Raw genomic sequence first — 25,037 nt, 5'->3', positions numbered from 1 at the left:
CTGTCCTGGCTCCTAGGGTCACCATCCTTTGCTTATTTCTGGGTAACAGCTGAGACACAAAGGCAGAGAGAGCTAAGGCTTGTCCTACCCCTTAGGAAAACATACAGCAAGTAATTCAAGTTTTTTGCTACTCTACATAAACCTGCAAATAATTGTGTAAGTGCTGTATTGACTTGGGGATTATAAATAATTTTTAACAAATAGACAAATTCTCCAAGACTGAATCTGCAAATAATAATAAGAATTGACTGCATTTGCTATATAGATGATCTAGGCTGGGAAAAGCTTAATCCCTAAAGATAAACACAAGATGCTCAGAGAGCCATCTAAAATACTTTTTCAAATGAAAGGAATTTTCTCATGGCTTCTAATAGTATAAAGAAAATATAGCCAGAAGAAATTACTATGGACACTGCAAAATTTCTTAAACTTGTATTACTTCCTAATATTCGTTATTTTTAGTACTATTTGTTGCTCTATGATAAGCAGTAATATTAGCCATAAATGAGATCACCTAAGTATTGATTTTTAGAGGTGACAGCAATGAAGGAGATGGTTGACAATAATGATCTATTTCTACTCCACAATCAATAAAAGTCAGAAGGGGAAAAAAAAAAGTCCTAAAAAAATAGAATAATGGTAGGAACTCAACACAAGATATAAGGACTTAAAAAAAAAAAAAAAAAAGATACATTGAAGCCTAACTGGAACTGAGAAATAGTTTCAATAGTGAATTTTATGTGATTAGCCTTAAAGAAAACATTGCTTCAAAATAATTTTGCTCACAGAGGACAAAACAAGTCATATTTCAAGAAAAGACTGTAATTCCTAAAAAGACAAAATCTTAAAAGAAAAAAAGGGGGGAGGGGAGAGAGCAGAGGAAAAACTGAGGTTTAGTTCAATTTAGAAAATACTATTTACCTTAGAAGGAACCCTGAAACCTGCAGAATGTGTTTTATCTTGCCAAGAACTGGGAACCTAAACACTTTAAAAGAAGTGTTTAAAAAGCCTTGTCAATTACAAAAAGCTTTGAAAATCATATTTCTAATAAAGGCTTACATTCAAAACACATAGAGAATACCTACAACTCAATAATAAGAACCCAATTAAAATGACGTAGGCACAGTGGCACACACCAGTAATCTCAGCAACTTGGAAGGATAAGTCAAGAGGATCACAAGTAAGAGGCCAGCCTCAAAATAAAAAAGGATCACAAGTTAGAGGCCTGTCTCAAAATAAAAAATAACTGCTGTAATGTATTTAAAAAATAAAAGCAATTAGTAAAAAAAAATTAATTAAAAAAATAAAAAAACAAAACAAAAAAATAAGCCACTGGGTTCAATTCCCAATACCAAAAAGCATATAAATTGATGCTCTACATCATTAATTAGACTTGTGGCATACTGTAACTAAATGAGATAACAATTCACATCCATTTATGGCTATTTATAAATAACAGGGCTGGAGATGTAGCTCAGTGGTATTGTGTACTTAGCACATAAAAGTCACAGGTTCAATTCCCATCACTGTGGGCTAGTGGGGGGGGGGGACAGCGTTTATCAGTGAGAATATTTAGAAACTGGAACCTCATACAATCATACAACTTTGGTGGGAATATAAACAGTGCAACCATTACAGAAAGAAGTTTATCTATTTCTTAAAAAGTTAAATAAACTTACTATATAGTCCAGTAATTCCGCTCCTAAGAAACCAGCCAATTGAAAGAGAACAATGATATACACCTGAATGTTCATAGCAACATCATTTCTAACAGCCAAAAACTAGTAATTGAACTATTCATTGACTGATGCCTGGATAAACATAATGTGGTAAATCTATTCATCAGAACATTTCCTGCTATAAAAATATTTCCTGCCATAATTCATACAAGCTACAACATGTACAAAACTTGAAAATACAGCCAAGTGAAAGAACCCTGATGCAAAAGACCACATTATTTTATGATGCCATGTATATGAAAGGTTCTTAAGATGCCGATATATGGAGACAGAAAGTATACATGTGGTTGCCATGGGCTGGAGTAGAGTCAGGAGTACATCACTTAGGCATGGGGTTTTTTTGGCATAACAGAAGTGTTTTCTTATTGGACTGTGATAATGTTTACAGGAACTTTGTAGGTACCTGTCAAAAATCACTGAATTGTGCACATACAATAAATGTAAACTTTATGATATGTAAATCATACCTTATTAAACAGAGAGGGAGATAAAAGGGAGTCTGAGCATGCATATACATGAAGATAAGAAAGCATGAGTACCTGAGGTCAAAGGTAATAAAGGTTAGATGATTAAGGACTATTTAATGGTCCTGTGGTTAAAAAAAAAAAAAATAGAATAGGGAAACCAAACAGGATGGCAGCATAGAGCTTAACTAATCAGCCCTTTTGGACAATTCAGCTGTTGCAAGTATCTATACAAGCTGACAAGATACATCCTGCTTGTCAACTATTTGATCTTTAAAAATGAATTTAGGAATGAATGTTGTAGCGCATGTCATATATATATATATATATAAGGTTTTTTAAAGAATTATATTATGGATTATATAAGAAAAATGGGAATGAATCCCTAAGCAAAAAGAAACCAAACACAGAAGAACCATATAATCCTGAATCAGAAGAGATTATAATAACTTGCCTTCATAATTCTATTATTCAATTGAATCCTGATTAGCAGAGGTAAAGTACAGTACAAGAAGGCCTCTTTTCCTGCACTCGGTTTTTCAGTAGAATTCCTTAAGAAAGGATGAAAAGACAGTACTGAGAAGAGAATCAATTAAATAACTCAATTCACTATAAAAATTCTTAGTCCTGGGAAGACCCTCAAGGAAAATTGAGCAAAACACAAAAAATTTATCTTCAGTTTGAAAAGCAAGAAGATGCCTCAATGAGAAACTCTAGTTCAAGTGATCCATTCTCCACGTACAGGGAAAAATTAAATTTATGGATAACTGCATCAAGCGTACTTTATTCATAAGAAATTTCCTGCAGAAAAAACAAACTTCCCCTTATAAACAACAAGAGGCGATTACAGCCGATCCTCTACATGTGTGTCTCTGAAGTGAAGTGGGAACTCCCCAGGAGACATCTTCCCTAATAGTGTTACCAAACCACAAATGCCCTGCTCTCCCTGCTTCAGCCGGGTTTCTTCCAAAGTATGTAGTATGTTGTGGTTCCTCAGGTAGGACCCATTTGCCTATGGATCCTATCACCCATATCTTGGGACTGAGAGACCAAAAAACGCTGAAAGCATGGTGCTATAGTTACTTGTTAAGGAGAAAATGTCTGTTAATAAGGTCACTGTGAAGCAAAGGTGCCAAATCTGATTCACTATACTCAGATAATACAGTGTGCACTGCATCCTTCTTTGGACCTAGTTCTAAGTGATTTTTATGAATATGTTCCCTCCCCTTCTTTGACTTAAAAAAAACATGAAATGCTAATGGGTGAGGGACAAGGGGATAAAAGATTAAGTTTCCTTAGAAGCTTAATCAAAGTAAACTATAATCTTTCCCACTAAATGAATAGTTCTATCAAAAGGAGAATATTAAATCTAGGTTTTCACTATGCAGGATCACACACAAAAAGATCTTGGAGTAGTATCCAGAAGTCATGATCATATATATCCAACTACAGATCCATGACTCCCTCTAGCCTTATAACAGGAGGAAAATACCTAGCACACTGTAGATCATCTACCCAAGCTGTCTACTTCCTTCCACAATACCCTCTGGTTATGAATTAAAAGACAAGACAATAAAGTCTGAGTTCTGCCTACAAGGGCATCTGACCACAGGAATCTTATGTCTTGGAGACTGGACTAAGCAAGGAGTCTAAGGAGGAGACCTCATTGCTAGCAAGATTGCTAATTATGACGCACACATCTGCTAACCTTCCTTTGGCTAGACTGACCTTACTCAGCAGGAGCCAATTGGCAGGCACTGGAGAAGTCAAAGACAGGATAAACATGCATTCTGAGGCTGCCTAGACACGCTATGAGGACTGAACTTGAGCTGGAAAGTTGCCAGAGCAAGAAACGTACTGGTTAAGGTCAGCAACTTTCATTTTTAACAGTAGCAGCTCTCCTTACTCACTCCCACTACTTTCCTTTTGTTTCGGAGACTGTCATAAACCCCAGATATTCTGGTGATGAAAGTGATAGACATGTGGAAGTTTCAACCAGCTAAAAAATTCATCTCAGAATGAGGAAGACCATCAAATTTAAATATAAAAGTCTAAATTTCTCTTTTGTTTGCTACCTTCTTGAGCAGTAATTAAACATCAAGAATTAACCCAGTCACTAAATGGGCATTGGCTTTTGTAATTTTAGAGTACTTTTACTACATTCAATCACTTTACAATTTTAAATTATTGTCTGGAAATTTGTAGAATTATTTTACATTTTGTTAAGTTAAAGGATTTCTCTGAGAGATATCTATATCATTTGAATCTTGAACCAAGATCTTCCTTTACTGAGGGTGTCTGTTTCAATTACTTCAATAATGCTTTTTTTATTTATTTTTTAAAGTTATCTGTATTTTTCATTTTATGACTACAGTATATCATCTGATACCAAATTCTCTGTAATTTCATCTATCTTTGCAAGAATAAAATAACACTAATCATAAAAAAAAAATTAACCCAGCAAGGTGCTGTGGCTCATGCCTATAATCCTAGCTCTCAGGAGGCTGAGAAAGGAGGATCACAAGTTCAAGGCCAGCCTCAAGAACTTAGTGAGGCCCTAAGCAACTTAACAAGACCCTGTCTCAAAATAAAATATTAAAAGGGCTGGGGATGTGGCTAAGTGATTAAGTGCACCAGTGCCAAAAAGAAAAAAGAAAAAAAAAAAAAAACCTATACCAGGTGAGAAATGAAAGTACTCCCTCACCTATTTTAATGAACTAGCTCACAGATTCCATGACTAAAAGAGGAGTTAGTGTATAGGAAAGGGGGATTTCAGACCCAAAAAAATGCCTTAAAAGTGACAAAATGTGACTCCAGTTCCACACTGGGACAGTCACCCTACTACAGGATACATCATTCTCTATTTAAAACCTTTCCATGATGCCTGATCACTTTAGAATGAATTTTACACCAGTCTCATTCCTATAACTTGAGCATACACCTCAATTATCACACCTATCATGCTAAATAGGGATGTTTACACTTCCTAATCTCTCCCCACAATAGCAAAAGTGATATGTGCCTTTATGTTTCTACCTTAATGTTTTGATAAAAGTGATGGCTATTCTAAATGACTCACTAAACTTCAAGTTCATCCTCCATCTAACACAATGTCTCTGTAGCAGAATTTCCTCCATCCATGCTCTTCCCACCTGTATTCCACTTTAACAGAGACTTCAAGTAGTTTTTTGACCTGTTTGTGCCTCACTTTACTCATCTGTATAACAGTATGTACTTACAAGGACTATCAGGAATACTGAGTGAATTGCTACATGTATAGTGCCTTAACAATGTCTAGCACTCATCTAAAACTCCCAGTATGCTCCTTGAGAGCAGAAATCTTTGTCCCTTTTGATCACCGCTATATCACACCAGAAACAATGCCTGGCACAACAAACATGGAGTAAGTTTGATAAGATTTTAGTGAACACATCCTTTTCTGTGTTTTTCTTCAGTCTCTAGTTTTGGTGCACCAGTGCCACACCCTCCATATCACACATACTCCTGTGTCTCCAACAAAAAACTAACATAATTCTCTTTCCATTTAAAATGAGATTCATAAGCCAGTAAACATAACACCTTACCTGAAGTATACTAAATAATTCTTGAGTTTTTTGCCTACCAACTGCTCAATTTTAAGTACAATGACTAAGAGTTGGAGAATAGTTCCAAGATCTATCAGAAGTCTAGATTTGTGCAAAAACTACCTGGGTCAGGGCTAGGTGTGACAAGATTACTACTACTTTAAGTTTCCAAATTTGAGTAAAGAAGATAACTACTTTGAGTACACAGATTCCAACACACTGTATACAAAGTTACAAAGTCTGGAAATTACCAACAGTACTACAAAATCAACTTACTTTTTTAAAATAGAATTTTACAAAAATAAAATTACCTAAAATTAAGCCCACCATTGTACTTAAATATCCGGTTCCACTTCCCAGGTTAAGAAAAGATAATCCTGGTTGAAGTTTCAATGCTTCCATAACTTCAGAATAAATGCAAGGTGCTGACAAGTGTATGTTTCCATGCTTCCAGGCTAAGTCTTTGTAAGCATTGTCTCTGTAGCCTTCCAAATAGTAATCTCCACGATCAATTGCTCTGAAGGCTTGCTCCACTCTTTCAGTACGGATATACTGAGCTTCTTTAAGGTTATCAATTAAGTCATCATTATCTTCCCCAGCACTCACAGCTCCTCCCATGATAATATTCAAATCAAATCATAAATTTAAAAATGTAATAAGATCAGTAGAAATGGTTTCCAATAATGTAGTGTGGTTTGTTTTCTTTTTAATACTGCACTTGATTTCCAAAAATAAACTGATCCTAGAAGGAAAGAATAAAAACAAATAAGTTACTATTCAAGAGGAAAATAACTCCATTTTATTAAATACATGCCATTATAATTAACTACCGTTTTTCAGGAATATATTCTTCTCCAGGCATAATGTTAAGTGTCTTAAGTATACTATTTTTTCTTAATTCTTACAAAACCACAAAAGGTGGCTTATGTATCATCGTACAACGAAAAAGGGGGAAAAAGAAGTCACTAGTACTATGGCCCATTATAGTAGCCACTAGTCACAATTACCTATCTACATCTCAATTAAAAGCAATGTAAAATTCAATTACTCAACCTAGCTATATTTCAAGTGTTTAATAGCTACATGTGGCCAATGGCTGCCACACTGTATAGTGCTGATCTGGACACTGCCAAGCCTTAGTTCTGAATCTTTAAGATTCAGAAACCATGCTCTTAAACACTAAACCACATGGCTTCTCTTTGGTATAGTGATCCTGGTTTATTAAGTGGTTAGTTGACCGATTTAAAATTCCTGAGCTGAAAGAGTAACTGCAAAATGTACTACATGAATTTAAAATAATATATTACATAAACAATGAATATTAAAATGCAAATAAAGTCAGACTCACACGTTTGTGTGTATACACACAAAGACAGTGCTTTGTTCAGTAAACCTTGTTGTAATAAACAATTAGACCACAAACTTTACTAACAACTTTGTCTAAGCATTAAAACAAATGTTATATATACATCCCTACTATATACAAACAATACACACAATAAACATCTTTAACAGATAAAGCTGAGCATTTTAAGTGGAAACGTAAGTGGACCTTGATAAACTAATAAATTTCAATAAATAACACTGAATATACTATTTAACCTTATACCATTAATAGTTAAATTCATGTATTAATTTTGAATAATCAAGAGAGAAGGAAAGTAAGAAATGAAATATTCATGGCCAAAACAAGAGTTATAACAGTCAACTCTGGCAAGGTTACATCCTTACTCTTGGCTTTAGATAAGAAAACCAGAGCCTTGAGTGAGCCTGTCAGTACACTAACTTTGCCTGTGTTCCCTTTGTTCTTTCCTACAATCTCCTTAAAAACTTTTCAAAATAAAGACAATGTGGTATATATGCACAATGGAGTTTTATTTAGTCATAAAGAAAAATGGTTTAATATCATCTAGAGAAAAATGGATGAAACTTGAGAACATTATGTTAAGCAAAATAAGCCAAACTCAGAAAGTCAAGGGTCATGTTTCTCTCATATGTGGAAGGTACAAAGAAAAAAGGAAAAGAAAGGTGTAAGGAGGAATCTCATGAGAATAGAAGAGAAACCATTAGAACAGAGGAAAGGGCCAGGGGTGAGGAAGGAAGAATGTGAAAGGGGAAATATTGGGGAATGATATAGACCAAATGACAGTGTGATATTGTGTGCATGTATAAACATATAACAAACCACACCCTTATGTACAACTATAATGCACCAATAAGAGAAATGGGGAAACTAAAACCATATGAAAATTGTGCTGTACACGTGTACTATGAATTGAAATGCATTCTGCTATCATATATAACAAATTAGAATTTTTAAAAAGATAACACACAAAAAAAGAAATGGGGAAAAACGTGTTAAAAAGAACTTTCTAGGAAGAGGAAACACTAAACTCACATTTCATTTAAATTTAACTTATTCAAGCTCAATTTTAAAAAGTTGGATGGCTCCACTCCCTACCTCCAACCTCAAAATAACAATTTTAAAGCGACAAGGGCTTATCATACTCTCCTTTGCCAATGAGTACATTTTGCAGTACTTAATGCAATGAAGAGATGTTAATCCACTATTCCTTCAACATGTCATTGTTTCAACAACCTTTTTTTATAGCTGAAGTACCCAGAGTTGCTAAGAGCAACTCTAGGATTTCAAGTTTTTTTAAGTGACATGGCCTCTGAGCACAAGTCAATTCTTTCATCTGATAACTCTTTAAGTGAAAATAAAATGGCTACACTAGACTAGGAGACAGTTCTGTGTATACCCAGTGTAGCACTTGCCAAATGACTTTAAAGAGTAATTCTGAGATGGGCATGGTGGCACAGGCCTGTAATCCCAGCAGCTTGGGAGGCTGAGGCAGGAGGATGATGATTTCAAAAGCAGCCTCAGCAATGGCGAGATGCTACACAACTCAGTGAGACTCTGTTTCCAAATACATACAAAATAGGGCTGGGATGAGTAATTCTGATTACACAGACAATTAACATACAGTTCTAATACTACAAATGGCACAATTTATTAGTTTGAAAAATTATTTTCCCCACTTTGATTCCAAGAGCTTAAGAATCTGACCCTTCTTAGTTCCGCCTGAACGTCATTCTGTTCAAAAATATCATAGCAAAATAAGTAAATGTTGTCTTTATTACACACCTTACAATCTTGGTGAAATAGAGGCAAAAGTAATCAAACAAAAACTACCACCACTTACTAACAGACACTATTCTAAACATTACCTGCATATTATCTCACTTAAAAATTACAATAAGCCTACAAAGAAAGCATCACATGTCACTTTCACTTGAAATCACTTATGTAAAGGGGTGGAGTGCTATAAAGCACAGGAAGCCAAAGTGGGACCTATAACCAGAGATCAAGAAAAGCTTCCTTAAAAGCATACACTGCATGAACATTTAAAGAAGTAAGGGAACTGTAGACTAAGGAAATAGCTGGTACTGACTGAATCAAGAGAGCAAATGATGATTGAGAAATTACCTACAGTTTGGCCTTTTATCAGCACTGGAACAGATCTGGTAGGCCAGTGATTTTTGTTTTTTGTTGTTTTCAGGTTCTGTTTTTATTTTTTATTTTGTTTTGTTTTGGTTTGTTTTTTTTTTTTTTTGAGAGTGTTGTTCTGGAATGAAACCTTTTGACAGTCTCACCAAATTAACTGACTCTCTCCCTATTAAAATATGAACAAATGAAAAAATTTACACACAACTCCATGCTCATGATCTCTTACAGACCTACGAGTTCACTTTGAAGATTATCTACTAGCCAGGCACAAGTGACACATGCCTATAAATGAAGCTGGATCTCAAGTTGGAGACCAGCCTCAGCAATTTAGAAAGGCCCTAAGCAGCATTGTGAGACCCTGTCCCAAAACAAACCAAAAAAAAAAGAGGTGGGGGGTGGGGGTGGGAGTGGGGGAGTAGTTCAATGGTAAAGCATCCCTAGGTTAAAACCCCAGTAAGGGGGGGAAAAAAAAAACAGAACAGAATATCTACTATAGGCAAAAGAGTCAATCAGATTGAGATATTGGTGAGGAGCAATTCCATTTCCATTTTAAGAGATACATCAAGTGTGATATAACCTGTGTCTAAAAGACCTGTTTCATTCAGATCTACAGCAACATGCCTAAAACCAAGTACTTAGGAAAAAACATTACATAATAAGAAGCAGTACAAGAGTGTAAAACTTGATATGCCAGACTCCTTTCTCTATAGTCTAGTAGGAAAAGGCAAATAAGCAAATCTGAACAGAAAGCTGAGAGAATATCCAAGAGGGAATCAATGAGAAAAGTTTCCTGAAACTGAAAATACAGTAGTCCCCCTGCAACTGTGGTTTCATTTTCCCTGATTTCTGGTTTCATTTTCCCTGATTTCAGCTACCTACTCAACAATGGTCTGAAAACATTAAATGCAAAAGTAAACAAATGAACACTTTCCATGTTTTCACAACATGGTTTTTCATCATAACATGATGAAATCTCATGCTGTCCAGCTCCATCCCACCCAGGAAGTGAATAATCGCTTTCTCTAGTACATCTACACTCTATATGTTACCTTCATTAGTCACTTAGTAACCATCTTAGTTATCATAAGGCTATGTAACAAAGCCTTTGTTATTCACCTCACTGCATCTCATCCTTTACATATATCACCTCACATCACAAGAGTATAGTACAAATATCTTAACAAAAAGGCCATATTCACATAACTTTACAGTACACTGTTATACTTGTTTCAATGTATTATTACTTATTATTATTAATCTCTTACTACACCTAACTTATAAAGTGTATCATAGGTATACATATACAGGAAAAAAATTAGCAGATACAAGTAGAGAATTCTTATTAGAAATACCTGGAACCATGTTTCAGATTTTGGAATACTTTGCATATGCATAATGAAATACCTCATTAACGAGACCCAAGTTTGAATATATCAACACATAAACATTCATTTATGCTTTACATACACTATATGCATGTAATTTTATACAGTATTTTTAGTTACCTTTTAACTAAGACCCATCACGTAAAGTGTGGGATTTTCCACTATGGCATTATATTCACACTCAAAAAACTTCAGATTTTGGAGCATTTTCAATTTCAGATTTTCAGTTTAGAGATTCTTAATTACAGGGTGCAACACTGCCCAAGGTTTTAGGTATTCCTCTCAAGAGTCTTGGAAGGTATCTCTGGAAGGTAAGAGGAACTCCTTTACAATCTAAAATGCTTATTTCTTTGATGTAAATTAGCTCATCCACTTAATATGGGTAATAACTGACCATAATGAGAAAGTGTGGCTCATACTACATGTTTATACTTTAAAATGATCAGGAAGTATTAAGAGTCTTCATACTAAAGAGATACCCTTAGCAATTTATGTAGACTTTAAGCAAAAAGCTGTAATCATACACTTTGGCATCAAGTGATCTGGGGAAGCTGTGGATGTAAATGAGAAAGTGCTAATACATTTTTCCCCAGCAGATTAATGAAAAAGATACATCCAGGTTTGGACTTTTAAATTCTGATAAGTCGTATATTTACATGAAACAAATTAGCGACCAGAGTCTAAATCTTGATGAAGGAAGATATTAAGGTTTATGACTGTGAATATTGACTATGATACTAAGCGCAAATGCAAGTAGAGATTTAGCTGTGGTAAGAATGTCATTAATATTGCTACTTCTTTGTGTTATACTGGTTATAGGTTTTGAGTAATATGCTTTTATCCTGATTTTTCAAAACATAAGGTGTTTTTAGATATTACAGTAGAAAATCCAGTACTTGACCTCTCAGAGATCTTAAAGGATCTTGTGGAAACCAAAGGACTCCAGACTGCATCTGGAGAACTGGAATTAACAATTATAAAAGTGAAGAGCTATGATGAAGTTATACAAGAGTATTATAGAGTACCTAATCTAGGTATGTTGGGGGTGAGAACAGAAGGATTGGAAGATGTTGCTAGAGAAAATGAACCATTGGTAAGCACAAAAGGCACAAGGGAAAGAAAGGCATTCAGTTATGCAGAAACAGCATGTGAAAAGACAATGAGACAAGAAGCAACACACCCACTCAAGACGCTACAAACAGTACAGCAGAGCTATAAAGTACATAGATATAAAGTAGTACATATCAAGTCTAATAAAAAGGAGTCAGGTAGACAGGCAGGCCATGTACATTGAGCTAAACTTCCTCCTGCAAACAATGGAAACCCCTGAAAGCCTTTAAATTAGAGGGGTGCTTTATAAACTAATCCTAGCATTCTGCTCCTGGTTTCAAACCCAAAAATGGCTCCATTTTCCAAAAGGCGTGGATGCAGCCCAGTTTGCCCTTGATAATGCTATCAAAAGCCATCTTGAAAGGAGTTTAAGATGAATCACACACACTAGTGCCCTGGACAGAGTTATCTGCCCACCAACACTGATCACAACTGTTAAGTGTAAAGTTATCCTGTAACTAGGCTCTAGCCCTCTCAGCTGAGGTCTCTGCTTAGTTCTGCTTGTACAAGTATACAGAGGGAGGCTTGTGCCATCTGTGCCACAAGGTCATGCTTACAGCCTGTTTCACAGCAGATTCTGAAGAAACCCTGTCTTGGCTCCACCCTCTCTGCATAGCCTAGAAAGTTAGCCCACCTGTACAAGCACCCTGGGAGCCTGGACTCTGTCCTGCAGCAGTGCCTTAAGGGGCCCTGAATGTTAGTTGTAATGCCTCTCATCTGTAGTTTGTGAGCAATCTTGCCCACATAGGGAACTGCTGAGAAATTAAATTAAAATTAACCTGGCCCACCAGCTTAGGCCTACCAGCAGTGGTTCACAGCAGATTCTGTATCAGCCCTGCAGCCTAATTTCAGTCTCTTCCAGATGTAATCTGGAAGGAATTCACCCCAGCTAGAATCCTGCCATGGGACATAACAATCTAAGTCACTGCAGCAGGCATGTCATTATCTGTCCCTCAACATATTTTCAAGTGGTTCTGGATCTGGATTCTGGCCCCTCTCAACTATGGACTGAGCAGTTCTACCTGCTGGGGGCCCAATGGGAAGTACATCAAGTAGTGCCCCATAGGTTGATGCTCTGAACTTGTGTACAATATGAATCTTGAAACTACAGTCTGAGAATAGGCTTGTTCACCCAGAACCCACTGGAAGACACATAAATTCATGACCTGGAGACAGTCTTAAAGACCTTGGTCTCACCTGCAAACCTATAACAGCCACGTATCAGTTTCAGTCCATCTCAGTCATGCACTGGAGCGATGTGCCCAGCACACAAACCCTTTCCAGTGGTCAAATGGGAGCCCACCCAAAGACCCAGGGGAAGTTACACCCATCAGTACCATGCTAATAGGGCCATGAAGCAGACTTCCGTCCTAGTGTCAGCACCATGATCAGGGTCCTGGAGTCCAGTCCACCAATGGACCATATAGAACCCATGCTTACTAGAACCCTGGGAAGAGGTCCATCAACCATAATCTCCACTGTGGACCCAACCCAATCCACATGACCCAATCCAACTCACTCTAATGTGATTCCAGTGGGAATCCCACCAGCCGAGACAGAATTGAAAAAAAAATTTCAATAGAAAATTTCAATAGTAAATGTGATCATAGAGAATTAGAAACTCAAAGTACATTTAAAAATTAGCCAATTAGAGGAACAAGATGGAAAATAACTAACTAAGAGTGAAGACAATATAAGAGGTCTACGTGACACTAACAAACATACAAAATTACAAATTATGTGAATAATTGAAGAGGAAGAGAAAGGATTTTAAAGAAAGCTTAAAAAAAAAAGTGCCTGGAAATTTCCCAAATTTTAGGAAGGACATGGACATACAGATTCAGAATGCTCAAAGTATCCTACTCTAGAGCAATTAAGAATTGAATACTAGGGCTGGGGATGTGGCTCAAGCGGTAGCACGCTCGCCTGGCATGCATGCGGCCCAGGTTCGATCCTCAGCACCACATACAGACAAAGATGTTGTGTCCACCAAATACTAAAATACTAAAAAAAAAAATAAATATTAAAATTCTCTCTCTCTCTCTCTCTCTCTCTCTCTCCCCCTCTCCCTCTCTCACTCTTAAAAAAAAAAAGAATTGAATACTAAAGACACATCATAATAAAAAATCAAGTCAAAGACAGAGAATTATGAAACCAATAAGAAAGAACTCATCACATATAAAAGATCTCCCATAAAGCTATGAGTGGACTTCCCAACAGAAATATAAGCTTACAAGGAGAAGCTGACATTGAGATTGCTTTAAAAAAAAAAAAAAAAAAAAAAAGCCTACCAAGAATACTATGCCCTGACAAGTCCCTTCAAATTTGAAAGATAAAAACATTCTAAGACAAAGCTGAGAGAGAATGTAAAATTCTAAAGATAGTCCTTCATCTTGAAACAAGACAAGTAACAATATAACATGAAAGTAAAAGTTCAACAGTAAAGGTATATATAATCGGGGGCTGGGGTTGTGGCTGAGTGGTACAGCGCTTGCCTAGCATATGTGTTCAATTCTCAGCACCACATATAAATAAATAAAGGTCCATCAACGACTAATAAAATATATTTTTTTTAAAAAAGGTATATATAATCCAATTCAGAGCCTTCATAACTTGTAAAGGTGGCATGTAAACCACTGAATCTAAGAGTTAAAAAACAAATTAAAAATAATAATCTATAAACAAATGGTTAACATATATACAATTAAGCAGATGTAAAACATGACATCAATAGCAAAATGTAGCTAGCTCCCTTCTTTGAAGTCATTTTATTTTCTATCTTCTCTGGATCCCATATTGATTTACAATGGCTTTTTCATAATGGGTTGATAGTTTCCTGTTTCTTCTTGGGTATTTTTAGGAGACGGGACCAGGGATTGAACCCAGGGGCACTCTTATTAGTCACTGATCCACATACTCAGCCCTTTGTATGTTTTATTTTGGGACAAGGTCTTGCTAAATTGATGAGACAGGCCATGAACTTGTGATCCACCTGCCTCAGCCTCCAAAGCCGCTGGGATTACAGGCATGTGCCACTGTGCCTGGCTGGGTATTTTTCCTTCTAGGTAGACTTTAAGATTTTTTTTTTTAAATCTTAAACAGTCCAACACAGTGCATACCTATAATCCAAGCTACTTGGGAGATGAGGGCAGAAGGACAGCAAGTTGGAGGTCAGCCTCTGCAATTTGGCAAGACCCTGCCTCAAAATAAAAAATTTTTTAAAAGGCTGAAGATATAGCAATAGTAAAGCACTGCTGGATTCAAGCCCTAATACCAAAAAAAGTAAAAAAAAAAAAAAATAGGGAAGAGGAGTAAAACTGTAGAGTCTTTGTGTATTAGTGAAGTCAAAGTAGAACTGGCTTAAATTAGGATTTTACAGCTTAACTGTAAGATGTTTTATCTGAGCCTTATGGTAACCACAAAAAAAAAAAAACCCTCTAATAGATATACAGAAGATAAAAATAAAAGTCCTCTAATAGATACACAAAGCATATCACTACAAAAATACAACATATTGAAGGAAACAAAGAATACCACTAAAAAAGAAATATATCACTAAGAAAGTCAGCAAGATTGGAAGAGAAATACAAAGCAAAAAAAAAAAAATAAGTGAATGTCAATACTAAATTCTTACCCATCAATAATCATTTTAAATAGACTAAATTCTCCAATCAGAATTGGAGACTAAAGTAGTGACTAAATGAATTTTTAAGAAAGGATACAATAAGGGACTCATTTTAGCTTTAATGGCCTATTAAGCTTTGGCTTCCAGGTTTGTGGATCTTTCTAAACTGTGTACATGAGTTATGTAAACAAAACTGACAAGGGGAAAATAAAGGCCTTCTGTGTAGAGACTACATGCAGCATAATAAAGACATATGGAGAAAGGGGAAACATGATGCACACTTGCAATCCCAACTACTCAAGAGCCTCTGGAGTAGCTTGAGGCAAGAGGACCTCAAGTTGGAGGCCAGTCAGGGGAAGTAAAGGAGACCCTGTCTCAAAATAAAAAGGACTGGGGATGTATCTCAGTAGCAGAGCATCCCTGTGGTCAACCCCCAATCCAATAAACAAATGAATAGTTCAGGGACATAAGCTCAGTGGTAAAGCACCCCTGGGTTCAATGTACAACACTGAAGAAAAAAAAAAAAAACTCACATAAAGAATAATTTCCTAAGGAATAAAAATATAATTTAACAAGTAAGATAGACTAGAACAGAAAAATCAAGAAAAAGAACATTATCATATAATTATATATACCACAGAGCTTCAAAAATACAGCTTATTTCATGATATACATTATTCCTAAAGTAGAATGGAAATAATTTTTTGGTACTGGGGGTTGAACCCAGGGGCACTTTACCACTGAGTTATAGCCCCAGTTTTTTTCGTTTGTTTTTTGTCTTCTTTTTTTTTTTTTTTAAGATAGGTTGCTTAGCACTTTGGTAAGTTGCTGAGGCTGACCTCAAACCTGAGATCCTCCTGCCTCAGTCTCCCGAGTCACTGTGATTACAGGTGTTTGCCACCACCCAGCAAACAGAACCAATTACTATATAAAGATGCTTTGCTAAGTATCTATATACTTCTTTTAAACACAACACTGGCATTATACTGTAAATATTTTTTCAGAGTTTTACTCAACAAATCCTAAGCACTTTTTCATACCATCAAATATTCTTCCAAAATCCAAAGGCATGAAATTCCTCCACATGGACACACCAGGATGTAAAAATCCTTCAACTGCAAGATAATAGGATTCTAAATAAATTATAATCACTGTACACTTCAGGAACCTGTAAACCAAAGTTTGCATTATAGTGACTACTTCAGCCAGGTATCCATCCTCAGCAACACATACAAAAAAAAAAAAAAAAAGATGTTGTCTGCCGATAACTTAAATAAATAAATAAATATTAAAATTCTCTCTCTTAAAAAAAAAGGGGGAGGTAGGGATCTAGCTCAATATTAGAGGGTCTCTGGGTTCAGTGCCCAGTACTACAAAAAATATATACATTTTGAAAATAATTTGTTAATTCTTGGATACTCCCATCTTGATCAAGGGAAATTGCCAAATTCACATCAATATCTATGCTTTCTTGCTTCCACAGATAACACTGCTGATTGGATGTGCACAAATCTCCAGAACATTTATTCCCTCACCTGTGAAATGAAAATACTAATTCTATGACTCATCAAGTCCCACAGGGCTCTAATTTCCCTGCTATTTCAGCGTCAGTCAAACCTGCATTTGAATCCAGTGAAGTTTTAGTTACGCATCCATCCCTCAACATTTATACTACTTTGGTCACAATTTTTACTGACCTATTCCTGCCATTTTCTCTTCCAGAGAGGAAATAATTTTAAAAGTGTTCAATTCCTAAAATAAACAATAAAAGCAAAATAAGAAATTGAAAGAGGGAAAAAAACAGAAAGCAGAATAAAAGACTGAATAGAATAGCGTAAGCACTTAATATTCATCTACCTGAGAAGGAAGTCTTCAATATTTAGCCATAAAACACAATTTTCTTCCTTGGCATTTTCTCCCTAGTGTATGTATGTATGTGTGTGTGGTGGGGGTGGAGGGGAGTATACAAAAGCACATTAACACATGCACACCTGAAATGATTTATGAAATATTTCAAACATTTCTTACTATTCTTCCAAAGTTTAGATTCGTGCCTTAAATCTATTTGATGTAGAAAGGAACTGCTGAAGGCCATCTTCAGTATTGTGGTGTCTTTTAGGCAACTTGAGAATGCCTTGTGGAGGCTAAGTGCTGACAAGTCAAAGGAGGTGGGAAGCAGACAGATGGAAGACAGATGTCATGGAGTGGGAGAACAGAATGAATGCTGACTCACTTTCCTTCCCTCCTAGATCCCAGGAAGCAGCAGCCAAGTGCTCCTTGCTGCTCCTTTCTCCACAGGTGAGGACAATGCTCAACCAGCTCTGTGGGGGAAAAGACCAGTGATCCAAAGAACACTATTTGAGGAAATGAACAAAGAATGTTCCTCATATCTGAAAGCTCCTATTATGGGAGTCATGGACCAAGGAGTAAAATTTTTTCTCGCGGATAGGGCTGATATATGTAATAAAATATAAACAATTATGAAAGAACAGGTTGTTTCACTACTCACTTGCCAAAAGTTCCCCAAAACACCTACTTAACTTTGTATTTAATAAACACAAACCTTAATTTTTTTTTTTTTTTAGTAGCAATTTACATGTAGGAGTCATTCACTTTGTGTTTGTCAATCTTTGCTGCCAGGCTCTGATTCTTCATACCCCTTCATTCTTCCTTTCATTAAAGTTCAAATACCCCCAACACAGCTCATGTCTTGCATCACTGACAACTAAACTCCAACCTGTGATAGCCTTCTAAACAGAATTTACTCAAAGGTTCCTAACCTATAACACCATCGTGAATGAAATTAATTTTTAGCTAGTAAGATGATCAATTCTGATCTTTCCTTCCCTTTAATCTTCCCATTTCCTACTTTGTCTCCCTTTAATACTCTCAGAAAGGAATAAAGAAGTAGAGGAAGGTATGTTATTTACTATCTATGCATCCTCAGGAGAAACACTTACTCTGTGATCTTCAGTTTTCTTACTGTAAAATGGGAATAATAGCCACATTATAAATCTGTAAAGATTAAATAATATCCTGCACATAAAACTTGTGACATGCAGATGTCCAATACATCACTTCTGTGACAAAAATAGAGTATTCTAAACTTTCATTTTAAGCAAAAAGAGGAAACAAAAAGCACTAGTTCTCAAATCTAGTGACATTATCACCTAATGAAGTAAAGAATAGAAATGCAAATCCTGAAGTTAGAGGTAACAAGATGAAAAACCAAGAACAGGATATAGAGAAGGTGGGAGAATATACACATTTACACCTAAGTTGGCTGAAATGCACAATGTGGTATTTCTTGCCATACTCTGTGATCAACTAGATTTAAGGCCTAAATAATGAGTAGTTGTAATTTTGTACTCACTGGGAATCTTGGAAGAAAGGATTAGTCAGATGCTCTCATTAGCTAACTTTTGCCCTTGCTAACTTTTTTTCCCTTTACAGAGTACTTGTTATACAGTTTAGCGAAACTGTCTTAAACAGTTTTCTTCAGTTCCACACATCTTTTAATTTCAAACTATAAATTCAGTGAAGACATAAAAATAATGTTTTATCTTCATCACAGTCAGGGCTAGGGGCATAGCATTTGTCTAGCACGGTACAGTATTTGTCTAGCATGGATGAGACCCTGGGTTCAATCCCCAGCACAGCAAAACAAAAACAGAAAAGAAAAAGAAAATCCATTGTAGTTATATGGTCTTAGCAACCATTTAATAAATAACTGTTGACTACTGTGAGGGTAAAATCTAGCTTTCTGCTTTGGATTTGATGTACCCAATTCAAATGTGAATATACCAAAGAGCTACAAAAAAAATTAAAGAATTTTTTTCCTTTGTATTTTCCTGAACTCTCAAATCTTTATCTCATCAGATAGGTGATAAGTCACTGTCTCAAAATAATTCAAGATTGTCTCTTTCCCCTACTCTTCCAATTCAACACTTTAAAGAAAGTTCCTTCTGAAGCATTCATGTTACACATTTCGGTATCTGGCAAGTTTTAAGAGAGATCTAGTCACAGATGCAGTCTCCACCTTCCCCCTCATCCTTTCAATTTTCCTATTCCTCTTGGCTTCAAAACAGTGTGAACACAAAGTGGAGAAACAGTAGGCAGCAACTCTGTTACAGTTTAAAGTACAGGATATGAGGTGATAAAAGAATATAAAACTACACAGAACCAGATGAGGCATGTCAAGCTGGAATCATTTATTTTGAAAGTTACAGTATTTTATGCACCCCCAAAATTCAGTTCTTCCTAGGTCAGACTTTTGAAATGGGGCTTATTTTATTTAAAAGGCTGTAAATTCACAAAGAACAACATACAAATACAGAATATCCCAATGTAAAAATGTACAATTGGAGGCTACTCATTACTTCAGATGCTCTGTATCTGTTTTCTTCTACTGGTATGTCAAAAATAAACAAAAAATGAGTTCACACCAAAAATATTCTTTCCAAGAATAAGTCTCAACAGAAGAGTAGATAAGTAAATGAGAGAACAGAATCAAACATTGTTGATTCAATAAACCATCAAACCTCTAAGATAAATAAGGGGGAAAATGAACATAATTATTTAAACAATCAGAAGAAAAACAACAAAATGACAGGAAAAAGTAACACAGTCTTAATTCTCCAATTAAGACTCAGACTGGTTGATTGAATTATAAAAGACCCAACAATTTGTTTACTGCAAGAAACTTACCTCACACCTCACCTCATCAAAAGACATATATAGAGACTGAAAGTAAAAAGAGAAAATAAAATTCTAACAAGAGTTACAGAAGTCATGATGGTTGTTTCTTTTGAATAGACTGTTTACAATACATTGAAAATCCTACAATTATGGTGAGAGTTAAAAAGCAGAGAAGACTACAGTACAGACACCATGTACATGACCATCATCTCTAATTTATCATCTCCAACACATTATTCTTTAAGAATTTAAAGTGGTCTATAAGAAGTCATATATAAATCAGGTCCAGAAAAGTACATATTAATAGAAGTTTAGATTATGAGAAAACAAAGTACAAACAATATATAAGTAATCACCAATTTACTCAAAAGTTCAGTCACCCATCTACCTCTGAGCAACCAAAACAAAAGCTCAATCACCTGTCTGCCTCTGAGCAATCATAACCAGAAAAAGAGACAACTACATAGCTCATTTCAGGCAGAGAGACATTCTAAGTTTAAAAAAAGCAAAAGGTTTAATCACAAAGGATAGACTGAGGACTACATAAAAAATGAAATATTCCTTTTGGCAAAGCACATTGATAAAACAAACACATGATAAAATATCAGAATATATATAACTTGGAAAAAAGTTACATCATGTAGCAGAAGGTTATTATCATCCTAATGTATAAGAGTATTCACAAATAAACATAATTTTTTTTAAAAACCAGAGGATGTGGTCATCAACAGGAATTTGCAAGAATAATTACAAAACCACTAGCAAACATAAAATTAGGTTTTAAAATATGCCATTACAAATATGCAAAATTAGAGAATGTTTGGCCTTGTAAGATTGATGATTTTTTAAATTTTAAAACACTTGTCAAAAACATACTTGGCATTTTTAATTACTAATTATTAATAATTATCTCCTAACCTCCTTTTCTGAAATATCAATTCTTCTACCTTCATTGGGAACTCCAGCATCTCTACCTTAGTCTTCTCTGCTCAACTTTTACCATAATCATGGGCTTCTTCAATGTTTAGAAAACAAGCTATTCAATTCCCAAAAGTAGCAACCATTTTGACTCCTTCAACTTTTATCTACTACTTACCCATCTGTCCTGTCTGAATCCTTACTTTCCTTCTCTGATCTGATCTTAATAGTTTGCTCATTTTCTTGTCATTAAATTCAATGTTGCTATTATTCTAGCATAAGAATTAGTAAATTCTTCCTATAAAGTCAGATGTTAAATATTTTAGAATTTGCAAATAATAGATTTTTCTGTCAAAACTACTGAACCTTACCACTGCTTTAAGGCACAAGTAGCCACAGACCATATGTAAATGAAAGTGCATGGCTGTGTTCCAATAAAATTTCATTTATGGATAGTGAAGTTGAAGTTCCATGTAATTTTCATATCATAAAATATCTTTATATTGATGTTTTTTCCAACCACTGAAAAACAAAACTACCATTCTTAGTTCACAGGCTGTATTAAAAGAAAGCAACATGGGCTGGGGATGTGGCTCAAGCGGTAGCGCGCTTGTCTGGCATGCGTGCGGCCCAGGTTCCATCCTCAGCACCACGTACAAAGATGTTATGTCTGCCGATAACTAAAAAATAAATATTAAAATTCTCTCTCACTCTCTCTCTTAAAAAAAAAAAAAAAAAGCAACAGGCCATGTTTGCTTGTCCTGTGGGCCATAACTGGCTGACACTTGCTAATACCACTTTCTTCAAAAACCAAATAGATCCCATGAACACTGCTTTCAGCTAATGACTCTCTCAACCTCTCATTCTTTCTGTCTCACCCAATCTTACAAACTCCTGATCCTGTACCAAGGTAATAATCTCTCATCTTTGTAAAGTGCTATAGGAAATCTACTGTTTAGATTGGTGCCCCTCAAGATTCATGTTCCTCAATTTTTTTCGGGGAGGGAGAGCTACTGGGGATTAAACCCAGATATGCTTTGCCACTAAGCTAGATCCTCGGTTATTTTTATTTTGAGACAGGGTCTCACTCAGTTGTTAGGGACGGGGCTTTGAACTTGAGATCCTCCAGCTATAGCCAAATGAGTTGCTGGGATTACAGGTGTGTGCCAACAATCGCAGCAATCTCTGTGCCTTTATTCAGCTCTGGCTCCCTTCTCTACAAGAAACTCGTAACCCGCTTCTCCATTCTCTCCAGATCTTCCTGGAGATCTTCCTCATTCAACAAAGGTCCTGCTCTATCCTCCACAGAGATAGATACATACATACGAGCAAACAGTACAAAAACAAGCATTTCACAAAAATCTCTTAATTCTTCACAAAAAAATATCTACAAAAAGGCTGGGAAATACAGCTCAGTGGTAAGGGCTTGCCTACCATGCACAAGGTCTTGCATTTGATACCCAGTGCTACAAAAGAAAACCAAAACAAAAAACAATACCCATTTCAGGAAGAAATTCCGAACTGGGCTTAAAACTGTGGTCTATGTCCAAAGTCACACAACTGTATGCTTATTTGAGCTCCACTTTTTCCCATTTCCAACTATGCATTGTCCGATATGACCCTGCATACCATTTCAAAAGCACCTCCAAACAACTCTTGACATAGCATAGCCTTCACTGGCGTTCCCTTCTCCCCTTCACATACTTTGTCATGTCTCCATGCCTTTTCATCCGTATTAAATCTCTACCTGGAAATTCCTTGCTAACCAGTTACCATAAATAAGCCCCTTCCTGTTAGAAAAATTTTTCTAAACCCACCTCCAGAATACTCATGAACCTGTCTTAGTCTACTTGGACTCCCATAACAAAATACCACCGACTGGTGGGTGGTCGGGGGCTTAATAAACGTATTTTCTTACAGTTCCGGTAACTAGAAGTCTAAGATTAAGACTGCCAGCATGGTCAGTTTCTGGTAAGGTCTTCCTTTCTAGCTTGAAAATAAGCAACATCTTGTGTCCTCATCTGACCTCATTTGTACACATGCACCTGAAAGCATGACTGAGCTCTCTGATGTCTCTTCTTAAAAGAACATTAATAATACCATTGGGTCAGGGCCCCAGGTTTATGACCTTATTTAACCTTTCTTACTTCTTCAAAAGCCCCATCTCCAAAAACTGTCACATAAGGGTTCAGGGTTTCAATGATGAATTTAGTTCCTTTATGCTCTTAAACACCTTGGGTGTATCTTCTATCACCTCTCCACAAAACTGTTCTTCGGTTTCCCACTCACTGAACCATAGCCTCTTCAAGGTAGGCTCAGCAAATGTGATGGCACAAGCCTATAATGCCAGCAGCTTAGGAGGCTGAGTCAGGAAGAACCCATGTTTTAGGTCAGCCTCAGCAACTTAGTAAGACCCTGTGTCTTACTAAAAAATAAAAAGGGCTGGGTATGGAGTTCAATGGTAAAGTGCCCCTAAGTTCAATCTCCAGTAACCCCCCCCCAAAAGAAAAAAAAAAAATCAAAGGGCCAAGAATATCCTATTTCTTTAATGTTTTCTAGTCAATTTTAACCTTAGGCCCTACAGTCTATGGAACTAATGACACATTTTCAGTTATACTGTCAGCTCCTGTTTCCAGGATGATTAATATATCCTTTGCATATGCTGGGAATGGTGGCGCACACACACATAATCTCAGTTACTTTGGAGGATGAGGCAGAGGATCTCAAGTTGGAGGACAGCCTGAGCAAGTTAGCAAGACCCTCTCTCAAAATAAAAAATAAAGGGGTATAGCTCAGTGGTAGAGCACTCCTGGGTTCAATCCCCATTACCAAAAAAAAAAAAAATTAGCCAGGCCTGGTGGCCCATGCCTATGATCCCAGCAGTTTGGGAAGCTGAAGCAGGAGGATCACATGTTCAAAGCCAGCCTCAGCAAAGGCAAAGCACTAAGCAACTCAGTGAGACCCTGTCTCTAAATTAAATACAAAATAGGGCTGGGGATGTGGCTGAGTGGTCAAGTGTCCATGAGTTCAATCCCCAGTACCAAAAAAAAAAAAAAAAAAAAGAAATTATTTCAAACTAAAGTTTTAAATGCTATTCACCTGCTTATTTCTTTCACTTAGCATAATGCTGTATAACAGAGACTATTCAAGACCACTGCAAATGAGCAATTTAGTTTCCAAGTCATTTAAAAATATGAAAAGAGTAGGGGGCAATGAACACATGTCTATAATCCTGTGAAGCAGAAGGCTGAAGCAGGACAATTACAAGTTCATAGCCAGAAGAATAAGCTACTTCAGAAGACTGTGTCTTATAAGACCGTCTTTAATAAAAAAAAAAAAAAAAAAAAATTTTAAATTTTAAAAAATTAAGAGGTTAGAGATATAGCCCAGTGGTACAGCACCCCTGGGTTCACTTCTCAGTAGAGCAAAATCTAAATTAATTAAATTAGATGTAAAAAGAACACATTTCATTAGAGAAAAGCAATACTAAAGATTTTACAATTTAAGTTAATGATACCACTCAAAAAAGTAAGGGAAGTGGGGAAAAAAGGGTAAGCCAAATGCTTCAAAGGTTCAAAATCAGGAGAAATTAATTAGGAATAAAATAGACAGGATAAATTTCTGATACAAAGGTATTATCAAATTACAAAGCAGTTAAACTTGTAAGTAATTTCCAATGGTTTGAATAACACTTTAAATTAGGAAGCAAAGAAGAAATGAGTAGAGATGTTAGAGTCCCCAAAAAAGTTGGAAGAGCTGATATTTCAGTGACCTCAGGCTAGCCAGTGGGGAGATTAATTAACATGAAAATGTACAGATATATACACACAGGAGGAGGAAAGAGAGGCAACAGATTCTCTTCAGAATTGTTTATACAATGTTTAACCACAGTAAATTTCAGAGAAGAGCAAATATATTAAAATTTTATAAATACACAAATACTGGTAAAATGCCCAAGAGATTTTTTAAAATGTGTTCAGAATGCCAACCTGAAAACAACCTA

General features: G+C 36.0%; 1 protein-coding gene across 6 annotated transcripts in view; it reads right to left on the bottom strand.

Annotated features, from left to right (window-relative positions):
- The window catches only part of Pcmtd1 (protein-L-isoaspartate (D-aspartate) O-methyltransferase domain containing 1), a 76,390-nt gene that overhangs the window by 31,602 nt on the left and 19,751 nt on the right, over positions 1-25,037 (bottom strand). For 3 of the 6 annotated variants that reach the window (XM_026394394.2, XM_077800494.1, XM_077800493.1), the window contains exon 2: positions 6,099-6,529. The exons of 2 other annotated variants lie outside the window; for them this stretch is intronic. In XM_026394394.2, the coding sequence (XP_026250179.2) occupies positions 6,099-6,405 (307 nt within the window). In that variant the 5' untranslated portion in view covers positions 6,406-6,529. Of the gene's footprint in view, positions 1-6,098; positions 6,530-25,037 lie in introns of those variants that run through there. One more of the 6 variants, XM_077800496.1, reaches the window with a different exon arrangement.

This window comes from Urocitellus parryii, chromosome 7, assembly GCF_045843805.1.
Source record: "Urocitellus parryii isolate mUroPar1 chromosome 7, mUroPar1.hap1, whole genome shotgun sequence".
Taxonomy (NCBI): Eukaryota; Metazoa; Chordata; class Mammalia; order Rodentia; family Sciuridae; genus Urocitellus; species Urocitellus parryii.
This window is presented reverse-complemented; position numbering and strand designations above follow the sequence as displayed.